The 16,284-nt window shown below is 38.5% G+C and overlaps 1 protein-coding gene across 1 annotated transcript in view; it reads left to right on the top strand.

The window, feature by feature from the left end:
* Window positions 1–16,284, top strand: part of PCOLCE2 (procollagen C-endopeptidase enhancer 2) — a 125,358-nt gene that overhangs the window by 53,871 nt on the left and 55,203 nt on the right. Inside the window, exon 4 of the mRNA XM_080655054.1 lies at window positions 15,684–15,808. Coding sequence (XP_080511180.1) covers window positions 15,684–15,808 — 125 coding nt within the window. The remainder of the gene's footprint in view (window positions 1–15,683; window positions 15,809–16,284) is intronic.

The raw sequence follows: 16,284 nt of genomic DNA, 5'->3' as shown, positions 1-16,284 counted from the left end.
TTAATATATTGTTATATTTGATTTGCTAGTATTTTGTTTAGGATTTTTGCATCTGTATTCATCAGAGACTAGAGGCCTGGGTGCACAAATTCGTGCATGGGTGGGTCTGGCCAGGGGGAGGGGCTGTAGGTGGTTGGCCAGCTGGCCCTACCCCTGATCAGGGTGGGGGGTCAGTCGGGGTTGGGGCTGGCCATGGGGAGGGGCCATGGGTGGTTGCCTGGCCAGCTCCACCCCCTGGTCAAACTCCCGGTCGAACTCCTGGTCAAGGGGATAATTTGCATATTAGCCTTTTATCATATAGGATATTGCTCTGTAGTTTTCTTTTTTTGTGTCATTTTGCCAGGTTTTGGTATCAGGGTTATGTTAGCCTCATAAAATATGTTAGGAAGTATTGCCTTTACCACAGTATTTTGGAAGAGTTTGAGAAGGATAGGTTTCAAATCTTTGAACATTCGGTAGAATTCACTGGTGAAGCCACCTGGTCCTAGACTTTTATTTTTTGGAAGGCTTTTTTTTTTTTTTTCCATTTCCTAACCACTAATCAGTCTATTTAGATTTTCCAATTCTTCATGGTTTTGTCTAGTGAGGTTATATATATTTTAGGAACTTATCCATTTCTTCTAGGTAATTTAATTTGGTGGCATATAGTCTTTGATAGTATTTTAGTACCATCCTTGTATATCTGTAATGTCTGTGGTGATTTCTCCTCTTTCTGATTTTGTTTATATGGGTCTTTTCTCCTTTTTCCTTAGTGATTGTCTGTTTTATCAATCTTTTCAAAGAACCAGCTCGTTTTTTAAAATTAATTTTTATAGTCTTTTTGTTATCTATTTCATTCAATTCTGCTCTAATTTTTATTATTTCCTTTATTCTTCTTATTTTGGGCTGCTTTGTTCTTTTTCTAGTACTTTATAATGTAATGTTAAATTGTTTACTTGAGATTTCTCTTGTTTCTTGATATAAGCCTGTAATGATATAAACCTCCCTCTTATCACTGATTTAGCTGCATCCCAGAGGTTTAGATATGTTGTATTGTCATTCTCATTTGTCTCTACATATCTTTTGATCTCACCTTTTATTTCATTGGCACATTCATTTTTTAGTAGTATGTTGTTTAATCTCCACATATTTGTGGGGCTTTTTACCCCTTTTTGTAGTTGGTTTCTAATATCAAGGCATCATGGTCAGAGAATATGGTTAGTATAATTTCAGTCTTGAGTTTATTGATGCTAGTTTCATGACACAACATATGGTATATCCTTGAGAATGTTCCACATGCACTGGAGAAGAATGTATAATCAGATGTTCTAGAATGAAAGGCTCTATAACTGTCAATTAAGGCTATTTGATCTAGTGTGTCATTTAAGTCTGATATTTCTTTATTGATTTTCTGTTTTGATAATCTACCTAGAGCTGTCAGTGGAATATTAAGGTCCCCAACTATGATTGTGTTTTGATCTGTTTCTCCCTTTAGTTCTGTAAGTAGTTGCTTTATATATTTCAGTGCTCCCTAATTGGGTGTATATATTAAGAAGTATTATGTTTTCTTGCTGTAGTGTCCCCTTTATCATTATAAAATGTCCATCTTTGTCTCTTGTTACCTTTGTTATCTGAAGCCTATTTTATCACATATAAGTATGGCTACACCTGCTTTTCTGTAGATGTTAATAGCTTGGAGAATCATTTTTCATCCTTTCACTTTGAATCTACCTTTGTCTTTGCAGCTTAGATGTGTCTTTTGAAGGCAGCATATGGTTGGCTTTTGTTTTCTACTACTCTGTGCCTCTATTTGGTGAATTTGGTCTATTTACATTTATGGTAATTATTGATGTATGAGGATTTCTTTTAGCCACTTGATCCTTTATTTTCTGATAGCTCTTGGCCTCCATTAGTTCTTTTCCTTTGTATATCTACCTGTTGTTTTTGTTTGGTGGTATTCCATACATCTTTCCTCTTTTTTTAAGCTATGTGTCTTGTTTTGGGGATTTTTTTGTGTGTGCTTACTGTCAGGTTTATAAAAAATAAAGTTGCATATATACAGTATTTTTTTTTCTTTTGAGTGCATCTAATCTTCAGCCTCCTTTACCAATTCAGACCTTTACCCCCTTCCCTTTTATGTTTTTGTTCTCACAAATTATCTTTCTTTATGCTGTAATTGTTTTGTCCATCTTGTAGTGTTGTGACCTTATGCTCTTTGTTTCAGGTAGAATAACCTTCTTGAGTATTTCTTTTTTTTAAAAAAAAATATTTTATTGATTTTTCACAGAGAGGAAGGGAGAGGGATAGAGAGTCAGAAACATCAATGAGAGAGAAACATCGATCAGCTGCCCCCTGCACATCCCCCACTGGGGATGTGCCTACAACCAAGGTATGTGCCCTTGACTGGAATCAAACCCGGGACCCCTCAGTCTGCAGGCTGACCCTCTATCCACTGAGCCAAACCGGTTTCGGCTCTTGAGTATTTCTTGCAATAGAAATCTTCTGGTGATAAAATCCCTCAGCATCTGTATGTCTGGGAACATCTTTATTTCTCCTTCATATTTAAAGGATAATTTTGTTGGATATATTATTCATGGCTGGTAATTTTTCTCTTTCAGATGTTTGAATATGAGGTTCCACTCTCTTATGGCTCATAGAGTTTCTGCTGAGAAGTTCGATGAAATTCTGATGGGTTTTCCATTGTAGGTCACTTCCTTCTTTTCCCTGGATGCTTTGAGAATTTTTTCTTTGTCATTAATTTTTGACAGTTTTAATACTATGTGCCTTGGAAAGGGCCTCTTTAGGTTGAGGTGTTCTGTTTGCTTCTTGGATTCAAGAATCTAGTTCTTTCTGGGGGTTTGGGAGGTTCTCATTCACTATTTTTTTGAATAGGCTCTCTGTTCCCTTCTCCCTCTCTTCTTCTTCTTCTGCAATGCCTATTATTCTTATACTAGAGGCCCAGTTACATGAAAATTCAGGCACTGAAAGGGGTGTCCCTCAGCCTGGTCTGCCCCCTCTCACAGTCTGGGAGCGGGAGGCGACCTGGTGATCAGGGGAAGGCGACACCTCCATCACGCCTCTCCTGCTGCCACTGCCGGCAGTGCAAGCCTTGGCTGGCCCTGGTTACCTGAGCCTGAGGTGGCCCTGGGCAGCTGGGGGCCTGGGGGACTGGGGGACTCCAGAGGCAGGTATGCCTGCTGCCCCGGTGGGACTGAGGGGGCTGGGTGCTGCCATCTTGTGGCTGTGGGCGCCGCCAACTTTGAGGGTATGGCAGTCAATTAGCATATTCCCTCCTTATTGGCTGTGTGTGCTGCCATCTTTGTGAGGGTGTGACTGTAAATTAGCATATTCCTCTTTATTAGATAGGACTATTACTTTTCCTGATGGAGTAAAATAGTTCTTATAGAGCTCTTTGGTTTGTTTTTCTTTTTAATACTCAAGTCTCTCTCTTCCCTCTGTGTCATTTCTAGATTTCTACCTAGAAAATTCTTTCCTCTGTATGGTCACTAATTCTTTCCTGTGTATGGTTGACTTTGTTTCCTATGCTCAATAGTTCATTTCTAATCTCCTTAGTTGCATACTTCATTTCCAGGATTTCTGGTTAGTTCTTTTTAAAGTTTCAGTTTCTTTGATAAAATAATTACTTTGTTCATTTATTTGTTTTCTGAGTGCATTGAATTGCCTTTCTGTATTTTCTTGCATCTTGTTGACTATTTTCAGAATTGCAACTTTAATTCTTTGTCAATTATGTCATATATTTCCTTGTGTTCACTTTGCTTTCTGGATATTTACTATGGTTATTCATAGTATTTGCTGGTCTGCTCTGTCTAGGCATTTATATATTACTAGAGGTCCAGTGCACAAATTTGTGCATGGGTGGGGTCCTCAGCCTGGCTGGCGATCAGGGTCAATCAGAGCAATCTTGCCCAATTGGGGTCAATGTGAGCTGGCCAGTGAGGGGGAGGGACTGTGGGAGGGTGGCCAGCTGTGGGAGGTTGGCTGTGGGAGCACCAGGGGGCAGCTCCTGCCTTGAGTGTCTGTCCCCTGGTGGTCAGTGCGCGTCATAGCGACTGGTCAACTGGTCATTTGGTCATTTGGTCCCTTAGGCTTTTATATATAGGGCCTTTTCTAGCAGTTTTCTCTGAAGATATCTTTTTATTGTTTTCCAGTAGGTGGTGCTGAATTAAAGATTTTTACCTCTGTGATCTCTCACATCTGACCTCTGTAGCTGACAGCAGTGCTGCTTGCTGCTTCAGGGTGGGATTTGTTTTGCCCTCACCATAATGGTGACCCTGGACTTCTATGGGATTTCCTGCCATGTGCCCAAACTGGGGATCAGTCACAGAGGGAAGCAGCAATTCTGCTGCAATATCTCTCAGTTTACAGATAATATGCTTCTCAACCCAACCCGACACCAAGGGCAACAGGAAGCGAATTTTGGGAGTCCAAGTGACAACACGGTTTTGTGACTCCCTTTCTTTGTCTGAAACACCAACCACCTGACAGTGGACAGCTGCAGCAGAACCCCTGTGCTGTGTCTTTGCCCCAGCCTCTCAGCTGACTCAGCCGCTGTTCACACTGCTTGCCCTGCTGGCCCTGCTACTCTACCCGCAAGACTCTGCTCCTCCTGGCTAAAGCAAATGCTTGCTACCCTGGCTTTCTTCCCTCTCTGGGCCAGGCTGGCTGCAAACTCCTGGCTGCAGGGCTGAGTCAATGGCTGTCTGAGCTATCCTCCCTTCTCGCTTCCCTATTTTTTCCCATGTGCTCACCTTCAGATGTTTAAATGCACAGGTCTCTCAGAGGTGCCTCTATAGTGAGCAGGAATTGTTTATTGAGTTATAGTTGATTAACTTATTACAATTTCAGGGGGAGAGGCCAAGAGGATCTCTCCTGCTACATTCTTCTTGCAAAATCATAATGTTCGGTCGACAGGCTCGGACGCGGAGACTGTGCCATCTTGAAAGGGAAAATGGAGCTTATTGGAAGCCTGAAAATCCACAACTGTGGCAATCACTGAACAGCTGCGAGCCCTAGAACACCAGTCCCCAATTGGCGCAAACACGTGGATTCAGAGGAGCTCTACACTCCACCATGGAAAGGTCAGATTTCGCCAGGGATAAGGAGAGAGAAAACTACATAACCAGATATCCAGAGAAGAGAAACCACGGGGAGACAAAGAAACAGCCCACATATGAAAGAAAAGCAGGCATCACCAGAAAAGGAAGTAAACGAAATGGAGGCAAGCAACCTTCCAGAGAAAGAATTCAGAGAAATGATCATAAGGTGGCTGAAAAGAATGGAAGATAAATTAGACAATATGAGTAAGAACCAAGAGGAAATGAAGAAGAACCAAGAAGAAATGAAAAATGACATAGCTGCTGTAAAGAACTCAATAGAAAGCATCAAGAGTAGACTAGAAGAAGCAGAGGACCGCATCAGTGAGCTAGAAGACAAGATGGGAAAAAATACCCAAGTAGAGCAACTTCTAGATAAAAAAATTAAAAGGCAGGAGGAGAGCCTAAGGGAACTTTGGGACAACACGAAACAAAACAACATCCGCATAATAGGGGTTCCAGAAGGAAAGAAAACTGAGCAAGGAATAGAAAACCTGTTTGAAGAAATAATGACAGAAAACTTCCCTGATATAGGGGAGAAGAAAACCCACACAAATCCAAGAAGCTCACAGAGTCCCAAGCAAAATGAATCCCAAAAGACCGACGCCAAGGCACATTATAATTAAATTGGCAAACACCAACGACAAAATAAGAATCTTAAAAGTGGCAAGAGAGAGACAGAAAGTTACATACAAAGGAACCACCATCAGACTAGCAACAGATTTCTCAACAGAAACTCATCAGGCCAGAAGGGAATGGAATGAAATATACAAAGTCATGCAAAGGAAGGGTCTGAATCCAAGAATACTGTACCCAGCAAGGCTATCCATCAAAATTGAAGGTGAAATCAGGAGCTTCACAGACAAAAAAGGACTAAGGGAATTTATTACCTCCAAACCAGCAATGCAAGAAATGCTAAAGGGTCTGCTGTACAAAAAAAAAAAGAAATAGGAAGCGAAGAAGGAACACAGGGGTAAAGAATAAAAATGGCGACAAATAAGTATGTATCAATAATAACTTTAAATGTAATTGGATTAAATGCCCCAGTCAAAAGACATAGGGTAAACGATTGGATAAGAAAACAAGACCCATATATCTGCTGTTTACAAGAAACCCACCTCAGAAAAAAAGACGCACACAGACTGAGGGTGAAGGGATGGAAAAAGGTCTTCCAGGTGAATGGAAATGAAAAAAAATCTGGGGTAGCAATACTTATATCTGACAAATTAGATCTCAAAGTGAAGGATATAACAAGAGATAAGGAAGGCCACTTCATAATACTAAAGGGAGCAATCCAACAAGAAGAAATAACCCTGGTAAACATATATGCACCCAATACAGGAGCACCCAAATACATAAAAAATCTCCTGGAGGATATCAAGGGAGAGATTGACAGCAATACAATCATAGTAGGAGACTTTAATACCCCACTATCACCACTGGACAAATCCTCTAAACAAAAAATCAGCAAAGAAACATTAATTCTAAATGACTCACTAGACCAATTAATTGACATCTTCAGAACATTTCACCCCAAAGCCACAGAATATACATTCTTCTCAAGTGCACTGGGTCATTTTCAAAGATAGACCATATGTTGGGACATAGGCAAAGTCTCTTCAAATTCAAGAAGATAGAAATTATATCAAGCATCTTCTCAGACCGCAGTGGCATAAAACTGGAAATCAACTACAATAAAAACAATCCAAAGAAATCAAACACACAGAGACTAAACAGCATGCTATTAAACAATGACTGGGTTACCAGAGAGATCAAGTAAGAAATAAAAAACGTCATGGCAACAAATGACAGTGAAAACACAACAATCCAAAATCTATGGGACACAGTGAGAGCAGTCTTGAGAGGGAAGTTCATAGCTCTACAAGCATACTGCAAAAAAACAAGAAACAATGGTAATAAATTACCTAACCCTACAACTCAAAGAGTTAGAAAAAGAGCAACAAGAAAAGCCTAGTGTAAGCAGAAGGAAGGAAATAATAAAGATCAGAGTAGAGATAAACGACCTAGAGACCAAAGAAACAATACAAAAGATCAACAAAACCAAGAGCTGGTTCTTTGAAAGGATAAACAAGATTGATGAACCTCTAGCTAGGCTCACCAAGAAGCAAAGAGAGAGGACCCAAATAAACAAAATCAGAAATGAAAGAGGTGAAATAACAACAGATCCCACTGAAATACAAAGGATTGTTAAAAAATACTATGAACAACTCTATTCCAACAAACTGGACAACCTGGAGGAAGTGGATATATTCCTAGAAAAATATAACCTTCCAAAACTCAATGAGGAAGAATCTAAACAGCTCAATATGCCAGTAACTATGGAAGAAATTAAAGTAGTCATCAAAAAGCTTCCAGCAAACAAAAGCCCGGGGCCAGATGGCTTCACAGGAGAGTTTTACCAAACATTCAAGGAAGAACTAAAACCTATCCTCCTCAGACTATTCCAAAAAATTCAAGAGGAAGGAACACTTCCAAGCTCCTTCTATGAAGCCAGCATCACCCTAATACCAAAACCAGATAAAGACAACCCAATGAAAGAGAATTACAGGCCAATATCCCTCATGAACGTAGATGCCAAAATCCTCAACAAAATTCTAGCAAATCGGATCCAGCAGTACATCAGAAAGATCATACACCATGACCAAGTAGGATTTATCCCAGGAATGCAAGGATGGTACAATATCTGCAAGTCAATTAACGTGATATATCACATAAACAAATTGAGAGATAAAAATCACAAAGTCATATCAATTGATGCAGAAAAAGCATTTGACAAAATCCAACACCCTCTCTTGATAAAAACTCTCAACAAGGTGGGAATAGAAGGATCATACCTCAACATCATAAAAGCTATATATGATAAACCCACAGCTAACATCATACTCAATGGGCAAAAACTAAAACCATTTCCCCTAAGAACAGGAACAAGACAGGGATGCCCACTCTCACCACTCCTGTTCGACAAAGTACTGGAAGTATTAGCCATTGCAATTAGACAAGAAGAAGAAATAAAAGGCATCCAAATTGGAAAAGAAGAAGTAAATCTGTCCTTATTTGCTGATGACATGATATTGTACATAAAAAACCTGAAAGACTCCCATCAAAAAACTAACAGACTTAATAAATGAATTCGGAAATGTAGCAGGATACAAAATTAACGCCAAGAAATCTATGGCATTTCTATATACCAATCGTGAACTTACAGAAAGAGAGATTAAAAAAGCAATCCCATGTACCATCACACCAAAAAAATTAAGATACCTAGAAATAAACTTAACCAAGGAGGTAAAAGACATATACGCGGAAAACTACAGGACACTGCAAAAAGAGATAGAGGAATACGTAAACAGATGGAAGAACATACCATGTTCATGGATTGGTAGAATCAACATCATCAAAATGTCCATACTACCCAAAGCAATCTATAGATTCAATGCACTCCCCATTAAAATACCAACGGCATATTTCACAGACCTAGAAAAAACTCTCCAAAAATTCATCTGGAATAAAAAAAAGAAAAACCCTGAATAGCCACAGCAATCCTGAGAAAGAAGAATAAAGTAGGAGGGATCTCAATACCAGGTATCAAGCTGTATTACAAAGCCACTGTTCTCAAAACAGCCTGGTACTGGCACAAGAACAGACATATAGATCAGTGGATTAGAATAGAGAATCGAGATATCAACCCAAACCACTATGCACAACTAATATTTGACAAAGGAGGCATGAACATACAATGGAGTCAAGACAGTCTCTTCAATAAATGGTGTTGGGAAAATTGGACAAATACATGCAAAAAAATGAAACTAGATCACCAACTTACAACATACACAAAAATAAACTCAAAATGGATACAGGACTTAAACATAAGACGGGAAACCATAAAAATACTAGAGGAATCCACAGGCAGCAAAATCTCAGACATATGCCAAAAAAACTTCTTCACTGATACTGCCCCTAGGGCAATGGAAGCCAAAGAGAAAATAAACAAATGGGACTACATCAAAATAAAAAGCTTTTGCACAGCAAAAGAAACCATCAACAAAACAAGAAAGCCCACTGTATGGGAGAACATATTTACAAATGTTATCACTGATAAAGGTTTAATCTCCAACATCTACAGGCTGCTTATAAAACTTAATAAAAGGAAGATAAATGATCCAATAAAAAAAATGGGCAACGGACCTAAATAGAATCTTTTCTAAAGAAGACAGAAGGAAGGCCAAGAGACACATGAAAACATGCTCAAAGTCACTAATTATCCGAGAGATGCAAATCAAAACGACAATGTGATACCATCTCACACCTGTCAGAATGGCTATCATCAACAAATAAACAAACGACAAGTGTTGGCGAGGATTCGGAGAAAAAGGACCCTCGTTCACTGCTGGTGGGAATGCAGACTGGTGCAGCCACTGTGGAGAACAGTATGGAGTTTTCTCAAAAAACTGAAAATGGAACTCCCATTTGACCCAGTAATCCCACTCCTAGGAATATATCCTAGGAAACTAGAAACACCAATCAGAAAGGATATATGCACCCCTATGTTCATAGCAGCACAATTTACAATAGCTAAGATTTGGAAACAGCCTAGGTGCCCATCAGCAGATGACTGGATCAGAAAACTGTGGTACATCTATACAATGGAATACTATGCTGCCATAAAAAGAAGGAATTCTTACCATTTGTAGCAACCTGGATGGTATTGGAGAACATTATGCTAAGTGAAATAAGCCAATCAATGAAAGAAAAATTCCACATGATCTTACTTATTTGTGGATAATAAGAAACATTATAAACTGATGAACAAAAAGATAGATACAGAGGCAGTAAAGCATCAAACAGACTGTCAAATTATAGCGGGAAGGTTAGGGAGAGGTGGGGGAAATAAGAGATCAACCGAAGGACTTATATGCATGCATATAAGAATAACCAACGGATGCAAAACATTGGGGGGTGAGGGCATGTATGGGAGTGGGGGGGCAATGGTAAGATATGTAAACATATAATACCTTAATAAAAAAATATTAAAGAAAAAGAAAAGAATAGAATTAGCCCAAAAAAACCCCCAAAAAACAAAATCATAATGTTTTCTTGCTTTGGGCTATAGTGCAATATTACTGGTTTGGGATGTCAGGGTTAACAAGAGCAGCCAGACTGTTTGGGAGGAAGTCCTGGCTGGGAGTAACAGAGGAGCTGAGGCAGAAAGTATACACATAAAATCCACCCTAATGTTTGGCTGACAGCTAAATTCTGCATATGTGGGGCAGAGCTCAGTTGGCCTGGCACAAAAGCATCAGCTGAAAGATGAAAGAACTGACAATCTAGCTGCTGCCCCCTGCCAGAGAGGCATAGTTTGAGCTCTGGTCTAGCCAAGCTAAGTGCCAGCTAGAGCAAAAATCACTTTTCATAGGAACACAAAAGAATCTAGAGTCTCTATAATGGGTATCATTCATAATGTCCACTATCCATTCATGTTATGAAACCAGGAAAGTGTGTCTGTATTCAAGAAAAAAAAAATAGTCAATAAAAACTGATACCAAGACAAGTCAGAGGTTGCAATTAGCAGATAGCAATTTTAAAGCAGCTATAAGAAATATGTTTAAAAACTTAAAGGGAGGCTCACCAGTGTGGCTTAGTAGTTGAGTGTTGACCCATGAACCAAGAGGTCACTGCTTCAATTCCTGGTCAGGGCACATGCCTGGGTTGTGGGCTCAATTCCCAGTGGGGAGTGTGCAGGAGGCAGCTGATCAATGTTTTTCTCTCAGCAATGTTTCTATCTCTCTATCCCTCTCCCTTCCTCTCTCTAAAAAATAAATAAATAAATAACATATTTTTTAAAAAGACACATGGATGTTGTCAAAAATATTAAAAAACTTAAAGGGAAATACATATATATATATATATATATATATATATATATATATATATTAAATAAACAGATTGAGAATCTCAGAAGAGAAATAGCAACTATAAAAAAGAATAAAATGGTAATTATAGATCTGAAAGATACAGAATTTGAAATTTGAAATTTTACCTTATGGCCTTACAAGTAGATTGGAGATGATGGAAGCAAGAGTCTGTGAATTTGAATAGAAATTATGTAATCTGAAGAATCTGAGGGAAAATCTTAATGAGAATGAGTCCCTGAGACCAGTGAGATAATATCATGTGATCTTACACATATGTAATTTGTGTCCTAGAGAATAAGAGAATCATAATAGTGCAGAAAAAAAAATATCTGAAGAAATAATGGCTTGAAGCTACCAAAATGTAGTGAAGTGCATCAATTTATAAACCAAGATCAACAAACCCTAAACAGGATAAATAAAAATAAAGCCACACCTAGGCACAACAAAATTAAATTACAGAAATCAAAAGATAAGGAGTGAACCTTAAAATCAATAAGATAAAAACCAGATGGTCTGAAGGATGCGCTTTCTTTTAATGAGAAACAATGGAGGCTAGAAGGCAGAGGAACAGCATTTTTAAAGTGCTGGAATAAAACTGTCGATCAGGATTTTATAGCTAGTCTTAAAAAATGAAAGCATAATTAAGACATTTTCAAATAAACACTTGCATCACAGAAATATTAAAGGGAGTTCCACATTGAAGGGAAATTACTCCATAGGAAAACATGAAGGTACTGGGAGGATTAAAGGCCTCTGGAAATCTATACTAATAAAAAGGTAATATGCTAATTAGACTGGGAGACCTTCTGGACATCCTTCCGGACAAAGCCATGGTGGCGGGTCTGAGGCAGAGGCAGTTAGGGGTGATCAGGCCGGGAGGGGAGGGCAGTTGGGGGTGATCAGGCTGGCGGGGGGGCGGGCAGTTGGGGTGAGCAGGCCAGCAGGGGGGGCCAGTTGGGGGCAAGCAGGCTGGTGAGGGGGGCAGTTGGGGGCAAGCAGGCCGGCAGTGGGGGGCAGTTGGGGGTGATCAGGCCGGCAGGCAGAGTGGTTAGGGGCAATCAGGCAGGCAGGTAGGTGAGTGGTTAGGAGCCAGTGGTCCCAGATTGCGAGTAAGATGTGCCCCGAGGGGTCCCAGATTGGAGAGGGTGCAGGCCGGGCTGAGGGACACCCCCCCGCCGCCATGCACGAATTTCATGCACTGGGCCACTAGTGGTAAATATAAAAGACTACATATTTTTTTTCTTCTCTTAATTTCTTTACATGTGTCTGTTAAAAAAATACTTTAATACTGTATTATGGAATGTTTAAAGTATGACATGTATAATGATGTCATATATATGACAACAACAGGACAAAGGATGGAGAGGTAAATGGAACTATGCTGTTCACATACACACACATATATAATACATGAGAAATACAATATTAACTCTAGGTAGATTATGATAAGTTAAAGATGCATATTGTAATCCCTAGAGTAACCATTAAAAATGTAAAAATTAAACGAATTTTTAAAAAGTGAAAAAAAAAGTAACAGGCTAAAAGGGAAAAGATTAAAATACAATACTAAAATCATTCAACTAACCCAAAGAAAGCAGGAAAGGGAGAGCAGATGGAACAAAAGAAAAGTGGGATAAAACAAAATAATAAATGGCACACTAAATCCAAGTATTAAATTCAAAGGATTAAGTATTCCAATAATAAGACAGTAATTATTAAAATGGGTGAAATAGGAAATCCCAACACTATATGAAAGAGTTTCGTATATAAGAAAGTGCTTCAAATACAAAGTCAACATAGGTTGAATGTAAACGGATGAAAAAATATGTACCATGCAAACATTAAAATTAAAACCAATACTTCTAAAAAGGCATTGTTACAAAGATGAATACGTAACTTACAGAATGGGAGAAAATATTCATGAAAATATCTAATAAAGGAATTCTATTCAGAATATATAAAAACCTCATAAAACTCAACAACAAAAAAAGATAAAGATCCCAATAAATATAAAAATGGGCCAACACCTGAACAGACTTCACAAAGGAAGATATATGACTAACTAATAAGTACATGAAAAACTACTCAGTATCATTAACCAACAGGGAAATGCAAATTAAAACTACATGGAGATATTGGTACACACTCACCAGATTGGCTAAAACATAAAATGGTGGCAAGGATGTAATGCAACCAAAGTGCTCATACCTTGAGAGGTATAAAAGCTACAACCACTTGGGAATAATTTTCAGTAGTTTCATGTGAAAAACATCTACATCTACTCTTGGTCCAGGAATTGTACTTCTGAGCATTTGTGTAAGTAATGCAAATAAATAAATTCCACAAAGAGATTTGTACAAAAATGTTCCTGGCAGCTTTATTCACCCAATAATACAAACTGAAAACATCCAAGTGAATGGGTAAACAGATTGTGGTGTTTCCATACACTGGCATACTGCTCAGCAGTATAAAGGAACAGACCTCCAAAACACATGGCAACATAAATGAATCTCTGGTGTTGTGCTAAGCAGGAGAAGCCAGACACAAAAGAATACACACTATATGATTTCATTTATATGAAGGTCCAGAGTAAAACTAATGGAAGGTGAAAGTTCAGAAACGTATAGAGAGTCAGCAGGTTGGGCTGGGATACTGAAATTTTGTGTGAAAGGGATTCTATATAGTAATAGGAGTGTAGCTTACATGGATATATTCATTTTTGAAAAATTTACAGCTAAGATTTGTGCACTTCAAAGTGTATGAATTTACCTCCTCCAAACCTGTAAATCAATAATAATAATAAAGCAGGTGGTGGATAATGCTAGTTGGTTGTTGCAACTGAGTGATGGATACATAGAAGTTCATTATACAAGATGTCCCCCAAAAATGAATACATACTTTAATAGCTGATAGCTCAATTTTGAAAATGAAATGTATTTTAATAAACACTGCCTTTATCATTATTCAAAGTGTGTGTATACATTTTTTAGGACACCCTGTGTTATTCTTTATATATGCTTAAAATATTCCATGAATAACAAGTTTTAGAAATTATTCTAACCTCTACATTTACTAAAATTTAGAGATTTCTTTTAAGATTGATCATCTGTGTTAAAGAAATATTTCATTAAACTATATTAATTCTTTTCATTTCAACTCAGTTTCTTTGTTGCTTACAGTCAAGTAAAATTAAATTTAGCCCTGGCCAGTATGCTTAGTGGTTAGAACATCTGCCCATGCACCAAAGGATCTCAGATTCAATTCCTGGTCAAGGGCACGTACCTGGGTTACAGGTTTGATCCCCAGTCCTGGTTGGGTTGCATGCAAGAGGCGACATAAATCTGTGTCTCTCTCATATTCTCCCCCACCCGCCCTCCCTTCCATTCTCTCTAAAAATCAATGTAGCCTCGCCAGTGTTGCTCAGTGGCTGAGCATCAATCCGTGAACCAAGAAGTCACTGGTTCAATTCTCAGTCAAGGCACATGCCCAGGTTGTGGGCTTGATCTCCTATAGAGGGCATGCAGGAGGTGGCCAGCGATGTTTTTCTTTCATCAGTGTTTCTATCTCTCTATTCATCTCCCTTCCTCTCTCGCTAAAAAATCAATAAAAACGTATTTTAAAAAATCAATGGAAAAAATATCCTTGGATCAGGATTAACAAAAATTTTTTATTAAGTTAAATTTAAAACTTTATATTAAAATATATTTCTCAAATTATTACTGTCAACCTATCAACACATATGCATAGAAATGTCTGAAATAATGTTTGTAAAATATTAACTGGTTAGATAAAGGTGGTGGGATTTGAGGTAAGTTTCTACTTTCTTCTTTATGCTTTTCTGTATTGCTGAAATTGTAAAAACATGTATTGTGTTTACAAAGGAAAATTATTCTTTTTTTTTTTAAAGAGAGAATATTAGACTCATCTTTTTTTTTTAAAATATATTTTATTGATATTTCACAGAGAGGAAGGGAGAGGGATAGAGAGCTAGAAACATTGATGAGAGAGAAACATCGATCAGCTGCCTCCTGCACACCTCCCACTGGGGATGTGCCCGCAACCAAGGTACATGCCCTTGAACGGAATCGAACCCGGGACCTTTCAGTCTGCAGGCCAACGCTCTATCCACTGAGCCAAACCGGTTTCGGCAGGAAAATTATTCTTAAAATTATTAAAGATGTATAATCAAGTTTTTCAGGTAATAAGAGTTTTCTACAACTAATTCAAAGTTTGTCTATGAGCATAGACTTTAACCGTATTTATAAATACCCTGCCTTGAGGGTTCCTAAAATCAACATCATTTGCTGAGCCTGCATGGAATGAGTGCATGCCCAAATGTTTGTCTTTATTTGCCCCCAGAAATGAAAGAAAGAAAAGAAGCTATGGCCCTGACTGCACTCCTTCACTCTCTTGTGCTGATGTGATGTCACATAACAGAGGTTACACGGGTGTGTGTGTGTGTGTGTGTGTGTGTGTGTGTGTGTGAGTGAACAGGAGACTGTGACCATTTTTAAGAGAAAATTTAAGAGCTTCTGAAATTGTCCTTATTTGCTATACTATCACCTAATATTCCAAATTCCTAATCTCCTCATGGTTGCATTGGGATAACCTCTATGAGGACATAAACTTGGACTTTTTTCATATTTAATAACTTCAGGGGATCAATATTGTGGAGGACGCCTTGAAAGACCTTCCGGCTCTTTTAAAACCCCCAACTGGCCAGACCGCGATTACCCTGCAGGAGTCACTTGCTTGTGGCACATTCTAGCCCCAAAGAATCAGGTGAGATTCCCTGAAAATATGAAGAAAGCATTCATGTGTGAATTTTCTAGACAGTGTGAGGGGCCCAACTCTCAAGAGCTACTGCTGCAGGGCAAGAAAGGCCCGGCTGGACATAGGTCTTTCTTCATACAAAGACCCAGATTCAAATTGCTTTTGCACTATTTGACTTGCAAAATCATGGATTCAATTTCCTATTCCATAATTACAATTTTCAAAACAGGTTTTGAAATACAAATGGTAAGTAAATCCTATGTGAAATTGTTTAACCATGTGAAAGATTTTATAAGTAGAAGCCGCTAATTGTGGGAAGATAAAAGTACCCAAGTACATGTATATATATTCAAGATTACCCTTTGCTCACGTAGCAAACTAATCAGGTCCTCATAGTAGCCATCCCAGTCACCAAATAAAAAACAGTCTGCCTGCATCACTTTGACCAAGACAGTGGAAACTGGCCTCACTTCTTCAAAGAGCAA

Source organism: Plecotus auritus (genome assembly GCF_963455305.1).
Source record: "Plecotus auritus genome assembly, chromosome: 2".
Lineage (NCBI taxonomy): Eukaryota > Metazoa > Chordata > Mammalia > Chiroptera > Vespertilionidae > Plecotus > Plecotus auritus.
This window is presented reverse-complemented; position numbering and strand designations above follow the sequence as displayed.